This window comes from Onychostoma macrolepis, chromosome 01 (assembly GCF_012432095.1).
Source record: "Onychostoma macrolepis isolate SWU-2019 chromosome 01, ASM1243209v1, whole genome shotgun sequence".
Classification (NCBI taxonomy): domain Eukaryota; kingdom Metazoa; phylum Chordata; class Actinopteri; order Cypriniformes; family Cyprinidae; genus Onychostoma; species Onychostoma macrolepis.
Window position 1 is genome coordinate 34,239,646 of NC_081155.1, and position 26,619 is coordinate 34,266,264.

Below are 26,619 nucleotides of genomic sequence, written 5' to 3' on the forward strand. Positions count from 1 at the left end.
ATAGATAGATAGGTAGATAGGTAGATAGATAGGTAGATAGATAGATCAAAACTTTGACAACTTTGTGTTGGGTGGAAAAGAGCAATTTGGAAATGTCTGGACATTTTCTTTGTACAGTCTCTTCATTTAAACTGGAAAAAAATGTATAAAGAAGACATGCTGACATTAATGTATCATTCTGATATCAAATTGAGGTGGTTAAGATTGGTGATGTGATAAGACAGATTAAGATGTAAATGGAGAGAAAGTGGCACAGAAATGTAGTGAGTAAAATGACAATTTAGTGTAGCGGAGAAGAGGCAGATGAGATGAACAGACAGACAGAGAGGGAAGAGCATTTTGAAAAAGAAAAAAGAGTGAGAGAGAGAAAGATATAAAGAGAGAGATAGCCCTCACTCTGGAGGAGTGGTCTTCCCTCTCCTCTAAAGGATTTCGAGCTGAATTCTCCATCTCACTCGAGACACACACACACGCACACACACCTGCTGTGGATATGCCGTTCACTGTTGTGCTAGATGGACCCGCACCGTGGGGCTTTCGACTTATTGGAGGACAGGACTTCAGCCAACCCCTCACCGTCGCCAAAGTGAGTGTGTGTGTGTGTGTGTGTGTGTGGAGATTTTCCAGTTTAGGATTTAATTCAGTTGTAATTCACTGAAAAGCAGAAGTGCAATGTGTGTTGTAAAGAACTTTCTTTCACAGGTCCACAAGGGCATCTGACTCATTTATAGAAATAGCATCTTACATCACCAATACAGATATAAAAAAATACACAATCAGACAGCAGACATGGCTGTTGAATCACTGATCTGTTTTAGGAAGTGCGTTGGCCTATATGAATTATTTTCTCATTGATTGTGTATGTATGTAGATAAGTTATTCAAATATAAGAAATGTAAATAAATGTAAAAAATGTATTTCCTTTAGGAAAGGAGAAAACAATATGATAATTTATATAATAATAATAATAATTATTATTATTATTATATGGACATATATCTATATACATATAAAAATAAAGGATGTTTCACAGTGCTTCTCAATAAATAATACTGATAAAGAATTAATAAAATCCATAAAACCCAAAAAAGAAAAGAAACAACACAATTTGATAGCAAAACTGTATACAACAAAATATGGCATGATTTGAGGATTGCGGTATGTCATCCCTTATAAAGAGAATGTTTTATGGGGGAGAACAATGGCTATGCTCACGCTCTATTTATGTGTAGCTAAAATTGTTGATGAATCATTGACACTGGAACTAACATTTGGATCCTCACACCTGTTGTGGCAGTGGATTTGTGTATTCGACATCTAAACAAATGTCAGAGATAGTCCAAAAGAGAGAGAGAGAGAGAGAGAGAGAAAGAGATAGGAGCGCAGACTGAATCAAACAGCTCTGTTGTTGTTGTTTTGGAGGAATATCCTGGTTGTTCTTATCCAAACTGAGGCTGAGGCTTTTGCCAAACAGTCATAGAATAAGCCTTTCAAAAAAGCTTCTTAAAATTCACATGATGTAATGAAAACTGAATCTTCACGCGATGATCTACAGGTAGATGCATTCAAAACATAAAATACATTAAAATAAAAAAGAATAACTTGTACTGTGTTAAAAGGGTTACAACCTATTACATGATCAAAAGTCCAGTATCGAAATACACAATGAAGTTATTGTGCTGATCTGTCTGCACAGAGGTTTTATGCCTCTGTTCTTTGTGCAGCTCTAGTTTTGGATTTCTACTTTGCGTTAATGAGATTTCACACTTGGAACATTCTCTGCTCACTCTGCGGTTCAGCATGACACTGTTACTTAATCTCAACATCGCGCAGCCATTTTTGGTCAAACACCCTCCTGTCCTCTGTCTCTGGGCCTTGGGAGTTGTTTTTACTTACAGCTAGGACTGTAACCTGGACTTTATTAATCAAAGTGTTTGGAAAACAGTCCTGTTTTACCAACAGCAGGTTCTTGGACTGTACTCAAAATTTAAGAATGGGATTTTTAGGCCTCAGAAATGACAATAAACAGAGTGAAACTGCTTCAGGAGATGGAAAATTGGTTTTAATAAAACTTGAGGTCATTTTTTATATATCTGTTTAGTTCAAGTGGATTCTAGAAACTGAGAGTCAACTTATCAACAGAACTGGATGACATAAACTTGCATAAACATTACAAAATGTTGATTTAAAGTTTGATTAAAACTGGCTTGATATATTATGCAGTTGTACTTCGGAACAAGATTGATCTTGTTTTAAGGATGTTGAGATATTTAACTAGAAAACAGACAAAAATACTGAATAACAATCTTTGTCTTGCATTGTGAAAATCATCTTGATTGTGTCTGTTCTGCTCTGTTAGTGGAGCAAATGCCTTCTAGTGGACTTGAATATATTTGAGTTCTGAGCATATAAAGTATAAAAGCACTCATGCATTTACAAATCTAATTAAAAAGAAAGCCGCTCTGCTGTACTAAAAGTACATCTGGGATGAATGGATAAGAGACTGTAAGAAACATATTGAGGTTCTTGATCCTTCTTTCTGCTTGCTGATAAAGAGCTTATTTACTGTAGGAGTCAGGATCTGATCCGTTTCCAAACCAGTTTCACAACCCCACTGCACCCAGAATGCCTTATGATATATGAACGATATGATGGATGCACTTTTACATTCGGTTCTTATAACATTGTACATGCCATTCTGCTCATGTAATGCAAGTCAAATAATGCAGTGCATGTGCATTTTCATATAATTCTTCTCCAGCAATTCGTTCTGAGCATTGATAACAGCAGGACTGCAGAGCTTCTCTGGAGACTGTTATTTTCCCCAGCATGTTTACTGTGGAGAGTAGTTTACATGGGTGCACATACCAATGACAAGGACTTACACATGCACATTCACACACACACACACACACACACAGAGAGAGAGCGAGAGAGAGAGAGAGAGAGAGACACACACCCACACATACTGGTTTCCATGTTTTATGGGGACATATGGACGTAATAGATTTTCTACGGTATAAACTGCATTTGAAGAGTTCAGATGCAAAAGCCTCTTAGTGCCATTTGAAATTTTCTTTTAAAATGAGTATTTTTATCAGGCTCCTATGTGTAGGTTCAGTAGTTTCACTTTAATGGCAATGAATAGGTTCTTTTCATTGCCATTAAAGTGAAATAACTGAACATAAACATAGGAGCCTGATAAAAAATAAATAAATACTGAGATGATTGGCTGAGCTGAAATACTGAGCCTGAGATGAAATTATAATTTTAGAAGAAAATTTCAAACGGCACTTATAGGCTTTTGCATCTGAACTCTTCATTTTCTATCCCCTTACCCTCACCCTACCCCTAAACTTACCCCTCACACAAAGCTTTCTGCATTCTTAGATTTTCAAAACACTTAATTCTGTATTATTTATAAGCTGTTTTCCTCATAGGGACTAAAAATGTCCCCACAAGGTCAAAATTGACTAGTATTACTATCCTTGTGGCGACTTCTGGTCCCCATAACACAGGGAATACCACGTACACACACACACAAAAACACAATATAGGAATAGTTTACCCCAAACTTTTGTTAGCATTTACTTACCTTTATGTTGTTCCAGCCCGTGTATGTGGGTCAATGAAAAGAGGAAAAGAAAATTTAAGCAAATCTGAACTGAGCAATATATGCCATTTGGTGCAGCTGCTGACATTTATGGCCAAAAATGAAAATGAAATTCTGATAGCTTTAATGTAAATCAATGAGATCTTTAGAACAGTATATAACAGGCTTAGATAAAATGCATTTAAATATCAGTGGTCACTCTACATCTTCCAATAATAAGTCTTAGTAAAATGACTTGTAAATGCTTAGTTTAATGATCAACGCTCTGTAGTTTTAATTGTGAGGAGCAAAACGTACAAAGCAACAATGCAATGATGATCGAGAGATTTACAAATAAATGTTCCTCAGAAATCTTGTGAATCATTTTTGCTATTCACATTTCAACATAATTTTTTATTTAAATCTCTTGATGATAATCACTTGATGATAATAAGATGGATAATCAAGTAAACATAATCTGCTTCAGTACATGTTCATCTTGAAATATTACTATTCTAAAAAGCCTTTTGCTTGCTAAAAAATAACTATAAATTAGAGTTAATTGAACAAGAAAAAGAAGATGATGAAGAAGAAGAATTTACTTTTTAAATATCTTTTTGTATATTAAATATTTAAGAACTGGTATTGGAGCTTTGCCATTTGCTAACAATTTTAGTTGGCTCTTGCTTGCGTTATCTACCTTTTTGTGTTTTCAGATATCACCAGGAAGTAAAGCTTCCAGAGTCAACCTCTCTCCTGGAGACATCATCTTAGCGATAGATGGAGTTTCTGCAGAAAACATGATGCACTCTGAGGCTCAGAATCTAATCAAGGATGCTACCTATCAGCTCACACTTACCATAGAGAGGTCAGAGGTCACCTTTAGGTCCATATGAATGTGCTTGGGTAGAACTTGCTGGACAGCAGCACATAAGTTTGCACACTGCACCACATAAAGTGGTAGTTGATGTGCATTAGCTTTTTTAAGTTTTGGGGTTTTGAATGTATTTGAATAATTATAAACAGACCAACGGTCTGGAAAAGCAAGAAATAATTAAAAATGCATATTATTTTTTTTACAGACCAGAGACTAAGCTGTGGTCACCAATCTCACTGAACAAAACAAAAGCCATCCATTTAAAATTAACCTAGAGGCAGAGAGACAAGTATGTGTCTTCATATTTTATGTATGATGTCCATCTGTATCATGTGGTTTGATATGATCTAATGCTTATAATTTTGCCTGACAGGAGTACAGACCAATAGGAACAGGCCATAATCGAAAGGCTTCACCCTTTGTGGCCGCAGCCAACATCGATGAAACACATCAGGTGGTGAGCCCAACCTACAACTCCCCTATTGGCCTTTACTCTTCAGGCAATATTCAGGACGCCTTACAAGGGCAACTCAAGGGCCTCATCCATAACAAACCAGAAAGGTGAATGTTCAACACTTCGTACCTGAACCGGAACTCAGTCTAGCAAATCCTTCTGGTTAATGATCAGAATATGGGCATTTTTGTATTGTCAGTAGCGCTGAGCTGATCAGGAATCACTGCTCAGTTATCATTGTTTATTGAAATATAACATCTAGTTTGATTCTACATTGAAATTATGTGTGTGAAGTCCCAGGAAACTTAACAATATAGAGGAGTCTGAAGTATATCGGATGCTGCAAAGAGATCAAGATGAGGATGAACCCCATGAACCGCGACAGTCGGGATCCTTTAAAGCATTACAGAGCTTTATCGACAGTGAGGGTATGACAATATTGCGTTATTGTTCAATATTGTTAAATAATACATTAAATGATCATTGAAATATTTGCTAAAACAATTTTCTGACCTATTTTAGGTGTCATTAAGAGAAAATGCCAGTTTCTGTTCTGAATAGATAGTGCACATGTAAACAAATATTAGAATTGCAATGTTTAGGGTACCTACATTAAACAGTATACTTCCAAAATCAAAATGTAAACATGACTGATACTGGGATTCAGATCGTTTTGTTTGGCAGGTACACGTCCACTAGTGACAAGGAAAGTCCGTGCCCCTATGACCAAGTCATCTGCTCCTGCGGGGAACTTGCACAAACTACCAATGTGTGATAAGTGTGGTAACGGCATAATGTAAGTCAGGACACTGGATGTTAATTTTTATTCAGGAATTAAGAATGTTAAATTTATCTCTATGGCTATCTCTGATTGGTTCTGTCTGTCTGTTTTCTCAGTGGGACAGTTGTGAAGGTTCAGGATAAGTTTCGTCATCCGGACTGTTTTGTGTGCGCTGAATGTGAAGAAAACCTAAAGCAGAAAGGATACTACTTTATAGATGATGAGCTATACTGTGAAACCCACGCTCATGCCAGGGCAAAACCTCCTGAGAGTCCAGACCTTTGACCTTCTCATTGTTCTTTTGATTACATGAGGGCACAAACTACAAGTCTACTACTCAGTGCATGAACGTCTTGTTTTAACCACAGGCACAAAGTTTTACCACAATTCATGCACAATCATGTCAACCAGATACTGAAAGACACATTTATGGATGCATTGTTGTCATGTGTGATAGGATGCAGTATTTTGCACTTACTTTATAGGAATAGGATGTGTTGACTGAAATATGTTTGTATGAATAAAGGTTTTGTTTTTGGAGAATCATAATATCTCTTATCAGGTGTGTTTGGGCAGAAAAGGGGAGCATTTTCCGGACACATGAAACATGATGTCCAGCAAGACTCAGAACAAGTGGTTTTGTGTCTTTACATCACTGCCGTCATGTTTGATGTGCCTGCAGGTCACAGGAAGAATCTGCTGATTCTCAATAGGCTACGTCAAGAGCAAGCATTTATTAATTTCAATTCTGAATTCCTTATTTGTTCTTCATCTGTCATCACTTGTAAAGAAAGCTTCTTTGGAATTTTATTGCCACCTGAAGTGCCCTGCCTTGGTATAGCCAAATATCATAAATAGAAACAAATAACATATTGTTTAAGCTTAAAATAAAAAAAAATAAAAAACATTTTCACCCAAGTGAAATGTACCTTATTTTTATTTATTCTGTTTTCTCCATACATCACATTTCATCTCTTTTTACCTCAATCATGCTCTTCAATTCTGTTCACTTCTTACAGGCAACTGTAAGTCATAGTAAGACATGACTTAGTAGTTGCAGAAGCTGAAAAATATTACAAAAATTGCAATGTTATAACAAAAATATTTGCAACAGGCTGCATGCTGTATATTGATTAATTGATCAGCAGGTGCAGGATCTATAGCCTTGCTAGCTACAGGGATCATGTTTTGAACCTAACAATTTACATACTCAAATCGATCGATCGTCAATTATTAACTTTTGGTAATGCAGGATATAAAACAATATTGAACTAACACGCGGCTAATATATTCAATTGATTTAAAAAAATAAAAACAAATGGTGACAAGGCGTCGTAGCTTTTGCAGTGACGCTATCCGCACGAGAGGAGACTTCCAGGTTACCATAGATACACTCAAATTAATATAACGTTAGGCCTACAGTTAAATGTGAGTCGAAGCAAGAAGCATAAGCGAATTATCAAAGTGTCTTCGGCTTCGCGGTACGTTAATGTATTTGTTCACCCACAAATAATCAGGATAACCTAATGAGGCGAATATGACAAATTATTAGATGATAAATGGTTATGTTATAGCCTAATAAAGTGAGCTGGCATCTTGCACAATGTTAGCTAACGTTACGTAATTAGCCTGAGTAATAGTTAACAGGTTATAAATGTATATTTACTCCTGCTCTGGTAATATTATTCATTTTATATATGTAGCCTAGATATTAAATAAAACATTGGATATAAACTAATAACGTTATGGTTAGTTATCTTTAGGATATTTATATTGTTGGTGTGAACAGACCTTAAATTAATTTGAACAGTTACTCGGTTGAATCAAGTTGTTTGTTGGTTGGTTTACACAGTTAATGATATTGAAGTTATATTTCTTGTTTTTAGTAATTAAAATCGGTTCAAATGGTTGCTAGTACTCTAAATTGAGGTAAACTAGGTTATCCTTTTCAGGAATCAGACACAAAAGGAAAGAAGTTTCTTGTATCAGTGAACAGGGTGAAGGAGAAAGCAAATAGCTCTACAAAGACCTAAGAAACGACACACAGGAGAACTCTCAAAGCCACGGATATAATGGAGAAGTCCAGATTTTCAGACGGTAGTTCACCATGTGGGTTCAATTCTAACCCTGCCACGCAAACAAGAGCAGGAGGAGACCATGCTATGGACAGCAAGTCTCAAGCAACCACAAACCTTAAAGACACTGTGAGTCTTAAGGAGGATAGCTTGAATAAGAAAGAACAAGAAGCAGGCTGTGCTAAACCCACCCGTAAGTGTCCATTTGAAGCTTATTTAGAAAAGTGCACACAGTTAGAGAAGGAAAACCTAGAAGTTAAGAAGAAGCTTAAAAAGATGGAGACCTATTCAAGAGAATGCAAAACAGAGCTGCAGAGATTTGTGAAGAGGTTTAAAGAGTTTAAAAACATCAACAAAGACCTGGACACGAAGAACAAACAACTTTTCATTAAAAACCAGCAAATGAGGCAAAGAATTACAGAGGTCTTAAAGCAGAACAGACCTCAGTCTGAAGATGTGGAGAGACTCCCATGCCGTGAACACCAGGAGAAGCAGCAACTAGGAGAAACAGCCGTTGTGCTCCAAGCGAGGGTAAATAACTTAACAGAACCAGTCAGGAAATCTCATGGAATGAAACAGGATTCAGAAATAGCCGAAGAGAGGAAGATCCTAACTCAGCTAGAACAGGAAAACCAGACTCTAAGAGAGAGACTCGACCACAGCGGTCAGGTCATAAAAGATGCTGAAAGTAGAGCTGAGAGAGTTCAGGTGGAGCTGGATGAACTAGAGTGCTGCCTGCTCACTGTGCAGACTGAGAGGAATCTGCTGCGGCAGGAAGTAAAGAGGCTCCATAAGGAATATATCAGCCTTACTAACATCATCTCAATGCAGCTGAAAGAAAACAATAAAGCTGCCGGTCTCAGGGAAACCCCTGACGTGTCCACCACAGTAAAGCCCACCAGCTCAGCATTCAGGTAAGACTACACTCTTAAAAATAAAGGTGCTTCAAGATGCCATAGAAGAACCTTTTTGTCTAAATGGTTCCATAAAGAACCTTTAACATCTGAAGAACCTTTCTGTTTCACAAAAGGTTCTTTGTGGCGAAAGAAGGTTCTTCAGATTATAAAAAGGCAAGAAAGAGATGTTTTTTTTAAAGAACCTTTGACTGAATGGTTTTTTGTGGCATCGCTGTGAAGAACCTTTTGAAGCACCTTTATTTTTAAGAGTGTAGTTGAAACAAACAGTAAAATTGATGAGAATTTTGATTGTGTTTACTACTTACAAGTTGACTTTATTTTTGAATGATAGGAGAAGACACAACATAGCAGATAAAGGTTCAATTTGAAGACTTAGAGCCATGAAGAACGAGGAAATACAAAGACTTTGAAAAAATATCAGAGAACTGAATGGTTACTGAAACAGAGAATTCATATGTTAACTTGAAATAATAGCCAGTAAGAGTGAACAGGCTGCTTTTTGTTATTTTTAAATTGTATTAAATTTTTATTTTATTTTGTATCATTATTATTCTTTCTAAAAAATATTCTGATAAAAGGTTCATTAACAGTATTCTATCATTAAATATTATTGTCATGGTTTTGTAACTGTTTTTGCCATTTCCTCTCTCTCACACACACAACTATTGTTATTTTTTACTGTTGAAGTCTAAAAAATAAAATAAACATTCTCAAGCAAAATTACTTATGAAAAAACCCCCCATTAATTCTGTACTTTCTTTACTTACAATCATTTCTAAAATGACAAAGTAGTACAGTAGGCTAGTATATTTTTTGTCATTGTCTTGTATTTGGATGATTTACACATTGAGCAGTCATATTCAGGTCAGCAGGGGGCAGTAAGAGACTGTTCTTTCCCTGTGACACGAAATCAACTTGCGCGAGGAAGACGCGGACGTGTTATGATACGTCATCAAATATGTCAGCCTCCTGGTGACAGACAGCAGCTGAATTTGATCATTGATCGAGGGAATTAAAATGGTAAGCTATTTTCAAACAAACTTGTTGAAAACAAAACGCCTTTTCCGTGAAACCATAGTTGCATACAATGTTAATATAGTATGAACTAGCATTTTGTCAACATATGCTTAAGTACTTACTGTAACGAACAGCAAGAACTATAAGCTGAATTATTTTTATCTTATGTAGTTAATGATGTGTGTTTTGATTTCCCCAGGTTCATTCAGAAGAGCGCGACATTATATTTCGATTGAAAGGAATCTTGGAGTTTGCTTGCCAGCTTGAAAATCCAAATGGTAAAACTCAAATTATAAAAGAATGAGCTTGATTTGTAAAACTTCGATTTTTTTTTTTAAGCATATGCATATACGCTGGTTATGAAAGGATAAAAAGAGTCTTTGTGTTCCCTTTTTGCAGGTGCACAAAGTCAAGGCACAATATCAAAAAGTTTCCAGGGTCTCCGATCCAAAGTATCATCAAAAAATATTGTTTTAACTGTCTGTAATAGTCCAATATTAATATGGCCTAACACTGGTTTCCGGTCAAACGTGGAAAGCTTGATGGAAGCATCATCATGTGGAGATATTCTGCAGTATATAGAGTATGCATTCTTACGCCTTTCATATATGGTAAATGTAGAGTATTATGCAGTATGCACAGCAAGGAGGTTAACAAAGTATAATACTTTCTTGTTACTGTTCACAGGTCAGATGATAGTGGGAGTAAGAAGTCATCAAAAAAGAAAGATAAGAAAAAATCTGGACCTGTGAGAGTCTTTCTCTAAATTATTTGAAAGGTGGTAACCGTTAACAGTCACTCTAACAGTAACCCGCTGTTGTCCATCTTTATCTAGACTGCAGTGAATATGAAGCTGTTGTTTGAGGTCACAGAACCTGCTGGGAATGAAGCTCCTAGTCTCATCCGAGTGAGCACACAGCAGCATTGTGTGAAGATGCCACTGCCTTTAGACTGTGTTCTGTCTGTGAGCACTGATGAGAGCCTGGCAACGTGAGTGCTTTTTTTTTTTGGCTCAGGTTCTCTTAAAATCATAAGGTTTGTAAGGAAGTATTTTTACTGCTATGATTTTAATGCTAATTTCAGAGTTGTGAAGTTCAGCAGAATGTTTGTTTGTTTGTTTGTGTGTGTGTGTGTGTGTGTGTGTGTGTGTGTGTGATTGTTCAGTGTGTGTACAGGGCTGGTGGAGGCATTAAATAAGCAGTTAGCAGACATGGAAGAGGTGGTGCTACGATACAGGAAGGGCTCCTCTTTCCTGGTGCCACAGCCATTTCACTTTCAACTGCCTGAACCAGCTGGGTTCACTACTGTAATCTACCCTGCAGGAGTGCCTGACAGCCAGCTACAGGCTGCCAGAGAGGCAAGACATGAGCACATGTACTACTGTTCAAAGGTTTAGCGTCAGTAAGAATAATAAAATAAAAAAAAAAAAAAAAAAAAATATATATATATATATATATATATATATATATATATATATATATATATATATATATATATATATATATATATATATATATATATATATATATATATATATATATATTATATAAATGTGCATTAAATTGAAAAAATAAAATATTTTAATAATAATAAATTGAAATAATAAATGTTTTGTACCTTCTGTTCATCAAAGAACCCTGAAAAAAAAATGTAATACCAAAATATTAAACAGCACAACTGCTTTCAGCATTTATAATAATAATAATATGTTTCTTGAGCACCAAATCACAATATTAGTATGATTTCTGAAGGATCTTGTGACACTGAAGATTGAAGTCATGGCTGCTGAAAATTGAGCTTTGTCATCACAGGAGTAAATTACATTCTAAATTTCTACATTCTAAAGAAAACATTTACTTGAAATTGTAATAATTTAATAAGTTTTTAACTGTATTTTTGTTAAATAAATGCAGCCCTGGTGAGCATAAGAGGCCTGGACTTGTTGACCTCAGACTTTTGAACAATATCTTAAATCCTAAAAATTGCTATTTATTAGTGACACACATGAGTGCTCTCTAAACCAAGTAAACTTCCTTTGTGTGTGTAGGATCTGCACAGGAGGTTTAAGTTGCCAAGTGACAGGCCATACCTGAGACGTGCCAATGCCTTTCATTTCCCTGATGCAGCCTATAAAGACGGTTACCTCCGTAATCCCCACATACACCTGAACCCACCCAACATTGAGGATGCTAAGGTGAGACTGTGCTTTAATGGAATAGTTCACCCACAAATGATATTCAGTTGTTACAAACGAGTTATCTTATTGTTACAATTTTTTTTCTGGGAAACAAAAGGATAATATTTTTTACTCTTGATGCCAAAAGTAAAGTTTAACCATTAACACTCTTGTGTTTGTCTTGTATTTCTCTCTGTAGCTGTATCTGGTGCAGGGTGTGTACAGTTATCATCACTACATGCAGGATCGTGTGGATGACGATGGCTGGGGATGTGCATATCGTTCCCTTCAAACTATCTGCTCCTGGTTTCAGCAGCAAGGATATGTGGAGACGGCTGTGCCCACGCACACGCAGATCCAGCAGGTAAACAGAATTGTCACTCAACGGGATGTTCTTTCTTGTTATATGTATTTAAAACCCCTTTCACACTGCATGTTGGTCCCGGAAAATTGCCGGAGTGCAAACACATCCCGGGATTGATTCCGGTATCGATCCCAAGTTGGTGACCTAGTAACATTGCCGGGTTCAGTCCCGGAACGAGCGCTGTGTGAACAAAAGCCGGATCAATGCCGTAAAGGGTGTGTCATAGTGACGACGCACGTTATCGTGTGACTGTTTTATGGGGCGTTTTGAAGGCAGATCAACGTTCGTGACTAAAAAATATGTGCAAACTGTAATGAAGCAGAGATCGGGGAGCTCTCCACTATCCGCGCTGAAGCTGAGATCGTTCGCCAGCTTTGGTGAAACGGTACGCGTCACATTACCCGTCACATTGAACGCGCACACAGATTCCAGAAAATCACTGGCAGTGTGAATGAACCAAAATCAAACGATCTCGGGACAAATCACGGAACACATTATCTGTGTATTTTCCGGAATTTCTGTGTGAAAGGGGCTTAAGAGGAACATTTGTTGCTTTTTCAGGCTCTTGTGGATGTTGGGGATAAAGAGCCACGATTTGTGGGTTCACGTCAGTGGATCGGCTCCATCGAAGTCCAGGCTGTCCTTGACCAGCTGCTGGGAGTCACCTCAAAGATCATGTTTGTTAGGTATACAAAGTGTGTTTAATGTGTTTGTTTATTATGTTTATCGTTTAGGGTGGTAATACTTCTTTCCTCTTGAATGGCCACAACAGGTCATATTGGAATAGATTCAGAAAACCTGGACACCTTTTTTTTTTTTCTTCCATATACCACTGCACACAAGAGGCTATGAATTTTGGTTAAATGCTGGATTACACTACTCCTATTTTAAACCGATTTTAAAACACTAGGCATCATTCACTTGTCTTCTTTGTAAATTATTACTCTGGGCATCATACACTAAACAACTAAGGATCACACAGTACCAGACACACACAAATATGTGGTCTAAAATGAGCTCAAAATATGAAACCTATTTGATATCCTTGACTGGATGGAACCACAAGCCTGTGCTGAGAATCTGTGAAATCTGTCAACATTGCTCCAAGTCAGGTTGTGCAGCACTGACTCCTCTAGACTGTAAATCAGGGCAGAAATCTAGGCAAGCCCTGTAGGGTATTCCAGCTTTAAGTTCAACTGAAGCTGATGCAAGCTTATGCTAATATAGATTTACAATAAAAGTTTCTGAATGGTTTCAATTATAAAAAAAATGATTGTCTTTCTGTTAAAGTCAGGGATCAGAGCTGGCAACCAAAGGCAGAGAGCTGGCCAACCACTTTCAGACTGAAGGAACTCCTGTCATGATTGGTGCGTTGACATTGTTTAGTGCTTTCCTTCAACTTGTGATTGAATAGGAGCAAGTCTTTTGAGCAAGTAAATGCAGCCTTGTTGAGCATAAAAGACTTCTTTCAAAAACAACCTCATACTTTTGTGGTGTAGGTAGCTTGTTTTTTTATGTATTTCTTTTATTTTGCTATTTTTAGATGTAAATGGAAATATAAAGCCAATATTTTTCTCGCCAGGTGGAGGAGTACTTGCACACACTATTCTAGGCGTAGCATGGAGTGAGAACACTGGACAAATACGCTTTCTTATCTTGGACCCTCACTATACTGGCGGAGAGGACCTGCAGACCATCACTGACAAAGTACATTCAACAACACTACTCTAGTCAGACCTTTTCATTTTAATTAAAAATAAGTAAATAAAATAGTTATATTCTGTCTTTATGATAACAAGCTACTTTGAGTTATTTCAAGTGTAACAAATGGTTTAAAACATGATCACTTGTTCAGAATTAGCAACTCATTTGTTAATGATGTGTTTGTATATTTTTCAGGGCTGGTGTGGTTGGAAGGGGCCAGAGTTCTGGGATCAAAATGCTTATTACAACCTCTGCCTTCCCCAGAGACCCAAGACCATCTGAGTCAAGTGCATGACACTTATCCACTTTTATTCATACGCTAATTTCATGGATACACAGGAAGTCTCATTGTTTCAAGGAATGCAAACCGACATAATCTCAGAAAAATGATTTATTACTCATTGTCCTTACAATGTTTTAAATGTCCATGCCTATTTTAACATCCGTTTTCAGTCACGCTAAAGGTTACATTCATTTCAGCAACGTCTCACTTGATTTTTAGTCAGGCTGCAAGTGGATGTTATTAATGATGTCATATCCTCGAGACTTTTGCCAGTTCATCATACATTAAATTCACAAGATATCTTTGAACCATTTACACAAGGCTTCCTGCAAATCAATAAAAAGAAACAGCAGCTAAAATATCTTCCTAAAACAGCAAATGTTTCCTTATTCATTGCTTATTGCAAAGTCTCTTACTTTTCTCAGTGATCTTTCCACGTGAGGAGATTTAAACCTTGGCAGCAAGTCATCTGTCTGCTGTTTTCCTCAATGCATCCACATATTTCTACACTGTCATAAAACTTTGAAAGCATTTTGGTGCCCTCAGGGTTTTTATATGATTGGTACACAACACACTCGTGATCAAAGTTAAATGTTGCACTTTTTCCAGTGAGAAACCCAGATGTCTCCCTCGTTTTAAGTAAATTCCTAGTTTTTCCTTGATTCCTGTCTGCTCTGTGTTGGCAGGTGTAATTAATATGTATGGTGCCCGGCATTGAGTTCAGTTAATTCCTCTTGTACTTAAAGACTCCAAATCACTGACCCAGAACAGTGTCAATTTATCTTGACTGCTGAGGCTATAGGCTCCATACTAAATGTCCACCAATAATTCAGACTCTTGACGACATACTGATACTTCTGTTTACACCAGTAATGGTTAAACAGCCTATATGTTGCTTCAAATTCTCTCTCTTTATGAGAACATTCATCACCAGTCCCGTGCTTTCTTTCCGTCTTGAGCACTGGAGCTCGTGCGGCCTCTCTTCTGTCCTGCGAGACTGCTGCTCAGTACGTGCCGTTCAGAGAGGGATGATAAAGAAGCGTTCTTTAAGTCTCGTGTTCTGCGATGCATGTTGAAAAACTTCCCGCACTCCTCAAACCCACAAGACCGTGCAATGTCTTCAGCTGTCTGTCCGCTGTTGTTGCAAATTCTGAGTGAAAAATGGAATAGTTAATTAGAAAAGTGTTTATATTCATAAGATGGTTGTAGTTGTTGAGGATGATGTTTGCTTTAACAGGTAAACAAAGGGTTATTCCTGTTATGTTTGAGCTCTTTTGAAAATGAATATGCCTGTGTATGTCTATCTTTATTAAGAACTTTATTAACTGATTATTTAAACAATGGTAAGTAACATAGCTAAAGACAAAGAAAGGCATTTTTCAGTAAATAAATTAGAATTGGATTACATGTTTTCAAGTTAGTTGATTTGGATATCAAAAAATTAATATTTTTATTCAGCAAGAACACATTAAATTGATCAAAAGTGACAGAGTAAAGACTTTTACACTTACAAAATAAAAAAGGTAATTAAATGCTGTTTGAAAAATGTAATTAAATGTTGTCAAAATATCTGAAAATGTATCAGTTTCTACAAAAATATTAAGCAGCACAACTGTTTCAAACACTGATTGAAATCATATGTAATCATATTTCACAATATTACTGTTTTACTGTATTTTAGGTCAAATATATGCAGCCTTGGTAAGCATAAAAGACTACTTTTAGAAAACATTAGAAAAATCTTATAAATGGTAATGTATATAAACAGAATATTTTATATATATAAACATATACAACATTTAATGTCTTTTGATTTGGCACATTTTAATAGCTTTTAAAATTTTAACATTTTATATATAAAATACTATTTAATATTACTATTATATTATTATTGTAATTTATAATATTGTTGAATATTTTAACCAACTTATAGCATACATTACTGAATTCACTGTTGAAATGAAACCAAAGACAATAATAATGATAATAATAAATTCTGTCAGAATACCAAAAAGTGATAGAGAACCTATGAAAAATCTACAAACTAAGTAATTTTGATACTTTAATGAAAGGAAATAAATATGATTTGCAAACAATATATGATTATAACATGACTGGGACAATAAATGCATTGCATAACAAGAATGTCACTATAATTTTAGTTGTGAAACATGCCAATTTTGTGAATATGTTGCAGTTTCTCTTTGTCAAACAAATGCTTGAAACAGGAACTATCAAACGATACACTTACTCGAAATGTGCATCACTTGCCATCAGCACACTGATGCACTCCAAACTGCCCGCTCTGGCTGCTTTATGCATGGGTGTCTCTCCACTCGCGTCCTTAAGAAAATCACATGAAAAGTTGAAACATAAAATGCGAAAAGGCTGGACATAGTGATGAACTTACAAACAAAAAACACAAACCTAACTACTGCTGATTTAAAGAGGGGAAGGTTTTAAAGACATTGTACCTGCTGGTTTGCATCAGCACCGGTTTGCAGCAGCCAAAGCAAGCAGAAAGCCTGACCTCCGCACGCCGCGAGATGCGCAGGAGATTGTCCGGAACCATCCAAACCTCCATTCACCGCAAACCCGCTTTCAAAAAGGTTACTCATGCAGTCCAGCTGAATGGATATGTAATGAAACAGAAACAACACTTGAACCTTAAGACTTATCTAAAAGTTTTAAAGACCGTTCTGAGTTTTAAAAATTGAAAAATAGAATGACTTTTGTTTTTTAAATGCTTGAAACAGCATTTTTTTCCTACTTAGTTAAACATGATGCTTTCTTTCTTCATGCCCATAATAGTATCAAATAATTAAATTGACTCACCGACTCTGTCTCAAGCAAAAACATGTCTGGATAATTTCCTAAAGAATAACGCCGTATAAAAGTTTAACTGGGCGTGACACAGTCACTCCGTTGTAGATCAGACGTGTTCTGCAATCAAACAAGCACACAGACCTACAATGAAAAAGCAGAAGTAGGCTTTAATGCTGTTTAGACCACGTGGTTCTTTGATACCGACCAATCAGGATCAAGAATGGTCGGTCATTATCACGTGACTCTGCATCAATCCTCCTACAGCTTGCGAACAAGCTGTGCAGTTCCACACGTACGCACTTTGTTCATCAATTCACACTCACTCAGATACTCTGCTTTAATAAGTAGATTTAATTTTTAAAAAAGTGTTTACATTATGGTCTTCCGAAAATAGTACTTGTCTTATTTGAGGAAAAAAAAAATGGTAATTTGAAGTTGAAATGGGTTGGTCAAAGACAAATTACACTAACGTTAATGCTTTTGTTGGATTGTTGTTGTTGAAAACTGAAAAGGTAAAAAATGGTTTTATGGTGAATTTATTTATGTTAATGAATATAAATGGCTTTTTCACTGTGGCAAAGCTCTGCATTATACTTTACTTGGTCATGTACAAGTGCAAATATTTTGCAATAGCCTATTATACATTTATTTTAGTAGCAGAGGGTGGCATCTGAATAGGGATGGTGGATTTGCAAGTCAGGCCTTGCATGATGTGAGGATGATGGATCTGCTATGCCACTTGTGCCAAGCAAACGTGAAAGAGGCTTTGAGGGAATTTTATGTGTTGCATGTACGCCCACAATAGCAGAATGCCAGCCTTTAAGAATGAGTTGGCAGCGGCATCAGTAAACATGTACAGTTGTCACGTACTGCAATAAGCTATAGCCTATAACAGACAATTCTTGTTTAACAGCTTGAGTGATATTACAAAGAAGATTACAAAAATGCAACTCACCTGGTTAGAGATGGTTGATTTGTCACTGACATAAACAAATAAATGAATGCATCACATGCAATTTAGTCCAAAACAATGTTTAGACACTAAAAATTTGACATTAAAGATTTAAATTGCATTTAATAGCATTTAAATATTCTCAATGTTCTCTTCTTTTTAATATATTGATAATAATGTAATAATGTTGTTAAGGCATTTGTTACTCATTCATTTATTCATTCATTCATTCATGGGACATCCATGCAAGGGTTTTCAAACTGGGGTCATCAGCCATTATACTCCACTCATCAGTGTCACATCAATGTTGGAAACAGTTGTGCCTCTTAAAGGGATAGTTCACCCAAAAATGAAAATTCTGTCATCATTTACTCACCCTCAAGTAGTTCCAAACCTGTATGAATTTCTTTGTTCTGCTGATCACAGAGGAAGATATTTTGAAGAAAGTTTGCAACCAGGCTGTTTTTGGGCACCATTGACTTCCGTAGTAGGAAAAAAAAATACTATGGAAGTCAATGGTGCCCCAGAACTGCTCTGTTTCCCACATTCTTCAGAATATCTTCCCTTGTGTTCAGCAGAACAAAAACATTCGTACAGGTTTGGAACTACTTGAGGGTGAGTAAATGATGACAGAATTTTCATTTTTGGGTGAACTATCCCTTTAATATATATATATATATATATATATATATATATATATATATTTTTTTTTTTTTTTGGAATTTGTTATTCTTTTTTCAGGATTATTTGAATAAAAGGTCAAAAGAACAGTATTTATTCAAAATAGAAATTAAAAACAGAAATCGTTTCTAACAATATAAGTCTTCACTATAATTTTTTATCAATTTAACACATCGTTGCTGAATAAAATAATTAATTTCTTTCTCATAAAAAAAAAAAAATTACAGAACCCAAACTTTTGAACAGTATATATATATATATATATATATATATATATATATTTTTTTTTTTTTTTAACAGTAAATGCTGTTCTTTTTAATTTTCTATTCATTAAAGAATACTGAAAAAGCCTCACAGGTTTCCAAAAAAAAAAAAAGCAATCAACGCAATTGTTTTCAACATTTCTTCAACATTATATGGGAGTGGATGCATTAAATAAAATGATTTTAAAAAAATTGCTCGCATTACAATATATCAGACCAGTGTTAGGCCGAGAAGAACCAAAAGAACTGAAGTGAAAATACACACAACAGACTGCCCTGTTATTGCGGCGCGAAACTATTTGAGGAAATGACGTCACCTAGTTACAGTAGCTAACGAACCCACACACTCTTCTGTGCAGCTGAAACAATCTGTGTTAGCTTTTATCTTGAAACTCTTGTCTTTCTGAACAGCATTTGGAGATACACAGCGAAATAAAATGAAGTACGTCAGCTTTGTGTTTTTGAGATTTAGCCTGACGGTGTCGCGGTCCCGCATGTTTTGATGTGAATGTCAAAAGGTAGGCATTGCTAACTAGCTGTATGACTTCGCGTTGGCGTGTGTGAGTTTTGCATTTGTACACAAGTTTATGGTCTAATTTGTAATTAAACAAAATATGCACATTACACGTAGCAAAGCTTGCCAGTCTGATAAACGTGAATTTCTGTGGCAGCATTGCTAAACAGCTTGTCAAAGCTTTTGTCATAGAAACATGTCCCTTGTGTGTGTTATGAGCATGTTCAGATACACTGCTCTCATCTCTGCTTTGTAAGTGTTAATTGAGCTTTTCCCCGTTAGCTGAACAGCTTTGAAAGATTCTCCAGTGTATTGATGTTTTTGTTAATGCAAGTAAACAATAGAGAGGCACTGATAATCGGTTTAAATATTGTCATCTTTCTACTCAATCGGTTATCAGTCCCTTAATATTGGGTGTACTTTTGTATGTTTATTGTATTGTGTTATGTCTGGCAATGTGTGAGCCCTTGGGTTTCCCCCTTGGCTTTTTTTTTGTTCTGTATTCAGTTTATGCTTAAATAAAAATAAGTAAGTAAAACTATTGGGTGTACTGATAAATGGTAAAATCATCCAAAAACTCATTTTCCACAATTACATTTGTCATTATTGTTAATAATGATTATAAGAAGAAGTAGTATGTTAATTGTTGTTAACTAATAATAAATTTGTTAATAATGTGTTAATTGTTGTCTAATTATTCACTTAAATGATTAGACGACAATAAATAAATCAATAAGCAGAAATAAATCAATAGCTAAAACAGTCAATATTGCATTAATCATTATTTAATGGTCAAAAAATTATTAATCTCTGGAACATTGTCTTGTCAGCCTTTTTGACTTCCTGTTGTCCACAACAATATTTAAAGGCCACATAACTTTTCCTGTTGTTTGTGATTTCCTGGACAAGGATTAAGGTTTAGAATAAAAACCAAAAATAGAACTTAGCATAGCTAGGAAAAATATATAAATAAAACAATTATTTTAGATATAATAAAATGTTTTTTTTCTGGGCAGTAGGAACTAAAATAAGAAGCTTTGTGATTCATAGACTTTTTTTTATTTATTATTTTACGTTATCTTAAGGCCTCCTTGTTAGTTTGGTGAGAGCCCATTTTTGGCCCCTGGTTAAGAACCACTGCTCTAGAAAATGTAGAAGTTGTTCAAACAATTCATTTCTCCACTTGCATGAAGCATTATCACAGTTGTTGGTAGTAATTTTATTTATTTATTATTGCAGCTTCTTTTTCTTTTTCCATTCAGGTTTGGAAGACACGCTTCAGAAATGTACAGCCCCAAAGAGCTAGAGGGAGAAGTTGACCACTCTTTCTTTGATAGTGACTGTGAAGCTGGTGGACTTGGTTCTGAGGATGGGCGGCTCAATAAACAGAAGGCCATGGAAAGACAAGATGAGAAAACAGGAAAAGAGACCCATGTTTCAATGGATCAGAAAGGAAGTGAAGCTCAAATTGTAAGAAACAGTAATGATAAAGCCAAACTGGAGGATGATTCAAACTGGGGCAGCAGGGGGCAAAGTGAAGAGACAGAATATGAAAAAGAGCGACAAAGTACTGATGGTTTTTTCAAAGGCTCTTCATCACTTCCAAAAGCTTCCACAAGTGCCAAAATCTCAGAGACTGTGAACAACAGCCAATCAGATGAAGGATCTAGTGTGCATTCATACTCATCTGATGAGGAAAGAGAGCTGGATAATGATTTTAAAACCAATGTTAACAGCGACGATGATGATGATGGATACCATCGTAGTGACGATGAAAGTGAGGAGGATGTGAGATCACCAGTCACGCGATCAACGAAACACAAGGGATTGTCCCACGGAACACCTAAAAAATCTGCTGGAAAAAAATTCCACAAGCTGAGCCGTAGCTGTTCATCATCATCTGACCTGGAGTCCTCCCACAGTAGTGAAGAGAGAAGCTCTTTTCGATCTCAGAAATCACCTGTAAAACATCAGCGGGTCGGTTCAGCTTACCAGAAAGAACGACCAAAAGAAACGGCAGAATCTGAAGACACAGTTACTGATGTTACCCCTCTCTCGACACCAAATGTTAGTCCTTCCCAGTCCATTGATGTGGCTCTGCCCTCTGAACCCGTGGCAGCAGATGTTCAACAGCAACAACAGCCCAGTGTTACTGAGAAGATGGTTGCGATTGATGTTTCGGATGGTCAGGACAGTATAAGTTCCGAAGGAGAGGATGGACCAGGTTTGTGCCATGAACTGAGATGTTTTTGTTGTTGTTGTGGCTGTTTCTTACAAGACTCTTTCTCTCCCTTGCAGTGTTTTTAAAAGTAGAGAAAGAATTAAACAGAGTACTTATGGTCTCCAGCTCTGGCAGTGTCAGCAGCAGCCGTAAGAACTATTCCTTCACAAATGAAGAGGTACGGCAGATCGACCGGGAGAACCAGCGGCTATTAAATGAACTTTCCCGGTCATCGGCACATTCACGTAGTGGCAGCTCTGCCTGCTCCAAAAGCAGCAGTCGCAGGAGTAGTGCACCACCCATACGCCTTTACCACAGCGCTCTCAACAGACAACGAGAGCAAGAGCGAATTCAAAAAGAAAACCTGGTCAGTGTCAGTTTTTTATTTAATGTAACAAGAAAATTCTCTCTTTCTCCACTAGAGGAAGCTGTTCCCTATGTTTTAGTTATGCAGTAAAGTCCTCTCTAACATTAGATTAGATTTGAATCACACTGAGACACACTCCTATTATAAGAGAGAGATTTTAATTATTCTTCGGCCTCAGTCAAGCAAGAGATTGTGTGTTTGAGTTTGCTCTTTTTCAACATATGCATGTACACCACCATTCAAAGGTTTGGAGTTAAAAAACAAATTGTTTAGCAAGGATGTATTCAGTTGATCAAAAGTGACAGTAAAGATTTGTTTACAAAACAAATTTTTCTAAAACATAATTTTACAAAAAATGCTGATAAAATGTATCACATTTCCACAAAAATATTAAGCAGCACAACTGTTTTTAACTTTGATAATAAGAAATGTTTCTTGAACACAAAATCAGCATATTAAAATGATTTCTGAATGATCATGTGACACTGAAGACGGCTGAAAATTCAACTTTGCCATCACAGGAATACATTTTATTAACATTTTATTATTTATTAACAGTTATTACAAATGTAGTAATTTCAGAATATTAATGTTTTACTGTATTTTTTATCAAATAAATTCAGCCTTGGTGTGCATAAGAGACTTAAAAACATTTGAAAAATCTTACCACCCCCATACTTTTGAATGGTAGTGTATGTTTGGATTCTGTTCTACTCAGAATTTTTTCCTTGTTCTTCTGTCATGATATCCAGTGATGTAATTGTGTTCTGTGAGAGTGTTTATTTTAGTATTCTGTGAAAGTGTGTGTGCATGGGGTAGGGGCACTGTCAGCCACAGCCAGTAAAAGCAAAGAGACAGTTACCACCTGACTGAGACGAGAAGAGACAGGTGGAAGCAGTTCTGCACACATGCTGGACTTGACATTATACTAGATTCACCCCCTAGCTTCAGTCATAGAGAACATATTACGCAAACTCTTTTCCTTTTTTCCCCCTTGCAATATAATTTAAAGGGATACAGTAGTTCTCTCTGAACCTCACTTGCTCACTGTTACACACGCATATACTCTTCACAGATCCTTAGAAAGTCCTCCTCTCTGTCAGTTTTTATTGAATAAAACAGAAATAAAATACCCCTTAATCAGCAGAAGCAGGGACTATGAGCTGGGACTCAGACTGCATGTTGCTCTATGTCTTGTTAGCGTTTTACTGCCTAGCAACTAATGCTGGAACACAAGAACGAGTACAAGACAGCCACTCTCTTTCTTTAAGAGCACTGAGCGAGCTGTCCTCTAACTTCACCTTTACTCTATTTCCAGTCCTAGCTCTTTTCATGGGTTTTGCTTACTGAGAGGTTTCCAAAGGGCTGTTTGTACCGACGTACGGACGCATGACAGCCTGTGACATTCTGATCCTTGTGCACCGGTTATTTTTATTCTCAATGGCTCACTGTGGCTTTTCAGAGTGCATAGTTGTAGACACACTACTCTCTTGCTTATCTTGTATGAGGATAGTTAGTATGAGTTCATAGATGTCCAAAAAATGTTAGTATTTAGAGTAAATCACAAAATATGTCAAGAACATTTCAATTGTCATATTTCAACCCTAAATAAAAGAAAAAGGTAAAATGTTTTGCTAAAATAAAGTCTATTTAAGGACGTTTGTGGTATTTTTGTGACAATTAAGCACATATTTCTCCCAAATTCTCATTACTGTGATGCAAAAAAGTATTATTGTTATTATTATTAATTATAAATGGTAAAAATGTTATACAGTATAAAAGTATGCATTAGTAGTAATCAAATAATGAATTTAATTAGATATGAAATTGTTTATACAACAATTATTTGGCCAAGCTAAATAAAGGCACTCTTGGCCAGCATGCTAATAATAATTAATTTATGTTGTAATTCAGCATGCTCATATGGTGAATTCAGTTCAGAAAGTGAAGTACATTTATGACCTGGCTGCATTTATTACTGCATAACAGTATCTTCAACCAATCATTTTAATGAATTAATTGCCAGCAAAATATTCACTACTTCAAAGGGGTTATTCTTTCGGACATGTATGTTATTGTATGTGTAAATATGTGTGGTTTCAGGCATTCCTGAAGCGTCTAGAATCCGTGAAGCCCACTCCTGGCATGACCCGAGATGAACAGCTAGCTGATTACCAGCGGCAGAGCAGATACCTGGGAACATACAATACAGCTCTCCCACCAGTCAAACTCAAGTCCAGCAAAACATCTGGTTTGTATGAAGCAGTTTAAATAAAGAGAGTATGTTCAGTTATCTGCATGTCATTTCTATGACGACATTCCAAATTCAGGTGCATGTTGCAGATCTCAAAAATAATAAACTAATTACTTGGGCTAATGATGATTAAAATGTATATCTTATATACTATATAAATATGCTGCATTCTGTAGTGCCTAAAATATATAATATAGTGCATTCTGTTTGCATTCATTTTTCTCCTCTGAGAAGAAATATTAAGTTCTTTCTCTAAGATGTATCTTTTTTTTTTTTTTCCCAATTCCAAAATAACAATTTGAGTCATGTACTCTACTGCCATTTGTGATGTGTTTTGCCTTCATGTAATGTTTGTACTTCTGGATCCTTTCTTTTATATAATATATAATATATTTGCTAGGTAGGCCTTTGTCCTTTATTTACTAATAAACAAGAGTCCAGCTAGGGAAATTTGTGTATTAAGCTTAAACTACTTAACATCTATGTAACTATGGAATATCAATTATCTAAATGCTTAAATTGCATTACATGCATTTAATTCTGCCTCAAATTAACAGTACCAGTAACACAACTCTTGTCTTTCCATGAAAACAGAAAGGACTTCAAGACCTGGCAGTAGTCCTCACAAATCTAGACCGGAAACCGCTAAACTCAGCAGAACAACACCACGGCCTGCATGGTCCTGATCCTCATATTTTTTCCTTCTCTACCCCCAACACTTTCACTTACATGTTCTGCTCTGACTGTAAGTAGAAAACATGACTGCAGGTCACAACACAAAACCTTCTGGATAAATGTTGCAAAACGGCTTGAGCTCATGGTAATTTGTCCAGATGTGGAGTGATATAAATTAAAATACTTGTCAGAAAATCTACACAGCTCAACAATCTGCAAAATTATTTGACAGTGTGCAGCTTTTATATATGTGCATTTTTTAGATATGGTAGGAGACTAAATGAATTCAATCAACACCTCTCGGGACCATAAAGTGTGACAATCCATTTTCTGAGACATTCAAAAGTAAACTAGTGCCTATATGTGACAGACAACGAAAAGACTGTATGTATGTTTAAGCAGTGTATTCTAAAGCCATTGCTGCAGTTAACAGAATAATTAATTACGTGACACATCTGTCAGAAACTAAATCTCATGTGCAATAAAGCTTTATTAGTTATGCTAATTTTCAGTGTTGATACATTTTTCGGAAACTAAAAGTGATTTGTTTATTGACCCAGCTGTATGGCACTTGAATACTTGGCATGCTGGTATGAAGTGGCACACATGCTCAGACAGTGTCCTGTCTGTTACAATGAATGTAACAATGCTAGTTATTCACCTGTCACTCCTAAAGTGCTTTTGAAAAGGCTGACTGACACTTGCTGACACATGGCAGTCTAACAAGCTAATTATGCAAGCGCACAGACTGGCATAGTAATCATTTTTGAGGTAGACTCTGTTATGTTGTTTTACTCACAATCCTGTAACTAGTTTCTGTTACTAGCTTTTCCTTCGTTTACTATGAAAACAGTATTAGGACACTTTATATTTCTTTGCAGATCATTGTTTAATGCACATTCAACATTAAGTGATGATTTATTTACTTTTTTAAGGAATTTGCAATCTTATATTAATGTTATAATATAAAATATAATTGTATGCTCTGTTGTATTACAATATTATATTATGATATTGTGATAGTTATACACCACTGTTTGAGGTAAGATATTTTAATGTTTCTAATGTAATACAAGTTTCTTAGGCTCACCAAGGCTGCATTTATTTGATCAAATATACAGTGATATTATGAAATATTATTACAATTTGAGACAACTAACAAAAAGTAAATTATTTTTATGATGGCAAAGCTGAATTTTTAATAGCCATTACTCTAGTCGCCATGTGATTCTTCAGAAATCTTTCTAAAATGCTGATTTTTTTTATTATTGTCAGTGTTAAAAACAGTTGTTCTGCTTAATATTTTTGGGAAAACTGTGATGCTGGATTCTTTGATGAATAGAAAATTCAAAGAACAGCATTTATTTTGAACTAATTTAATGCATTCTTATGAATAGAAGTACTGATTTCTTTGAACAAATCTTACTGACCCCAAACTTTGAACGGAAGTGTATGTACTGTATATTGTGTCATATGAGACTGAAGAAATTTCAACAGGTATTCATAAACTCTATTCATGTAAATGTTTGTGAATGCATTTGAACTAATATGAGTTCATTACCATTACAGAGCTGACCCAAAACTTTTGACTTTGTTCTACTAAATTTGTAAAACCTGACAGCGAGA

General features: G+C 35.9%; 5 protein-coding genes across 7 annotated transcripts; 4 read left to right on the forward strand and 1 right to left on the reverse strand.

Annotated features, from left to right (window-relative positions):
• The first annotated feature begins 90 nt into the window (after positions 1-90).
• pdlim3a (PDZ and LIM domain 3a) lies at positions 91-6,614 on the forward strand. Its single transcript, XM_058773735.1, is given in 8 exon segments — positions 91-586; positions 4,309-4,460; positions 4,675-4,697; positions 4,700-4,758; positions 4,843-5,030; positions 5,218-5,351; positions 5,608-5,719; positions 5,821-6,614. Coding segments are annotated over 8 exon segments (930 nt in total). The 5' UTR covers positions 91-493; the 3' UTR covers positions 5,990-6,614.
• Positions 6,615-6,821: 207 nt separating this feature from the next.
• si:dkey-256e7.8 (uncharacterized) lies at positions 6,822-9,437 on the forward strand. Its single transcript, XM_058773721.1, has 3 exons — positions 6,822-7,185; positions 7,657-8,693; positions 9,028-9,437. Exons 2-3 carry the CDS (start codon positions 7,777-7,779, stop codon positions 9,062-9,064), a joined length of 954 nt encoding a protein of 317 aa, XP_058629704.1. The 5' UTR covers positions 6,822-7,185; positions 7,657-7,776; the 3' UTR covers positions 9,065-9,437.
• A 143-nt stretch (positions 9,438-9,580) lies between these two features.
• On the forward strand, positions 9,581-14,292 carry ufsp2 (ufm1-specific peptidase 2). The gene is made up of 12 exons (XM_058773710.1): positions 9,581-9,716; positions 9,913-9,991; positions 10,113-10,296; positions 10,401-10,461; positions 10,549-10,703; positions 10,878-11,070; positions 11,761-11,907; positions 12,089-12,253; positions 12,815-12,939; positions 13,544-13,620; positions 13,836-13,960; positions 14,153-14,292. Exons 1-12 carry the CDS (start codon positions 9,714-9,716, stop codon positions 14,237-14,239), a joined length of 1,401 nt encoding a protein of 466 aa, XP_058629693.1. The 5' UTR covers positions 9,581-9,713; the 3' UTR covers positions 14,240-14,292.
• Positions 14,293-14,333: 41 nt separating this feature from the next.
• ankrd37 (ankyrin repeat domain 37) lies at positions 14,334-17,390 on the reverse strand. The gene is made up of 4 exons (XM_058773760.1): positions 17,076-17,390; positions 16,715-16,867; positions 16,492-16,583; positions 14,334-15,390 (listed from the first exon to the last, which is right to left on the reverse strand). The coding sequence occupies exons 1-4, from the start codon at positions 17,097-17,099 to the stop codon at positions 15,168-15,170; spliced, it is 492 nt and encodes a 163-aa protein (XP_058629743.1). The 5' UTR covers positions 17,100-17,390; the 3' UTR covers positions 14,334-15,167.
• A 1,812-nt stretch (positions 17,391-19,202) lies between these two features.
• On the forward strand, positions 19,203-26,527 carry cfap97 (cilia and flagella associated protein 97). Of its 3 annotated transcripts, none has more exons than XM_058773688.1 (5): positions 19,203-19,404; positions 20,739-21,700; positions 21,775-22,064; positions 24,168-24,315; positions 24,913-26,527. In XM_058773688.1, exons 1-5 carry the CDS (start codon positions 19,400-19,402, stop codon positions 25,002-25,004), a joined length of 1,497 nt encoding a protein of 498 aa, XP_058629671.1. In that variant the 5' UTR covers positions 19,203-19,399; the 3' UTR covers positions 25,005-26,527. The 3 variants fall into 3 exon arrangements, with proteins under 3 accessions (XP_058629671.1, XP_058629682.1, XP_058629675.1); XM_058773699.1 differs by having other exon boundaries at positions 19,215-19,480; positions 20,716-21,700; XM_058773692.1 differs by having other exon boundaries at positions 19,220-19,480.
• Positions 26,528-26,619: the final 92 nt, after the last annotated feature.

What these genes read in the sequence shown, in the direction of transcription:
- si:dkey-256e7.8 (XM_058773721.1), top strand. Translation starts at nt 7,777, where the DNA reads ATGGAGAAGTCCAGATTTTCAGACGGTAGTTCACCATGTGGGTTCAAT. An exon ending in CCCACCAGCTCAGCATTCAG is followed by an intron (nt 8,694 to 9,027) that starts GTAAGACTACAC and finishes TTTGAATGATAG; the next exon opens with GAGAAGACACAACATAGCAG.
- ufsp2 (XM_058773710.1), top strand. An exon ending in CGCACACGCAGATCCAGCAG is followed by an intron (nt 12,254 to 12,814) that starts GTAAACAGAATT and finishes TTGCTTTTTCAG; the next exon opens with GCTCTTGTGGATGTTGGGGA. An exon ending in AGGAACTCCTGTCATGATTG is followed by an intron (nt 13,621 to 13,835) that starts GTGCGTTGACAT and finishes TTTTCTCGCCAG; the next exon opens with GTGGAGGAGTACTTGCACAC.
- ankrd37 (XM_058773760.1), bottom strand. Translation starts at nt 17,099, where the DNA reads ATGTTTTTGCTTGAGACAGAGTCG. An exon ending in TTTTGCTTGAGACAGAGTCG is followed by an intron (nt 16,868 to 17,075) that starts GTGAGTCAATTT and finishes ATATCCATTCAG; the next exon opens with CTGGACTGCATGAGTAACCT. An exon ending in GTGCTGATGCAAACCAGCAG is followed by an intron (nt 16,584 to 16,714) that starts GTACAATGTCTT and finishes GATTTTCTTAAG; the next exon opens with GACGCGAGTGGAGAGACACC.
- cfap97 (XM_058773688.1), top strand. An exon ending in CGAAGGAGAGGATGGACCAG is followed by an intron (nt 21,701 to 21,774) that starts GTTTGTGCCATG and finishes TCTCCCTTGCAG; the next exon opens with TGTTTTTAAAAGTAGAGAAA. An exon ending in CAAGTCCAGCAAAACATCTG is followed by an intron (nt 24,316 to 24,912) that starts GTTTGTATGAAG and finishes CCATGAAAACAG; the next exon opens with AAAGGACTTCAAGACCTGGC.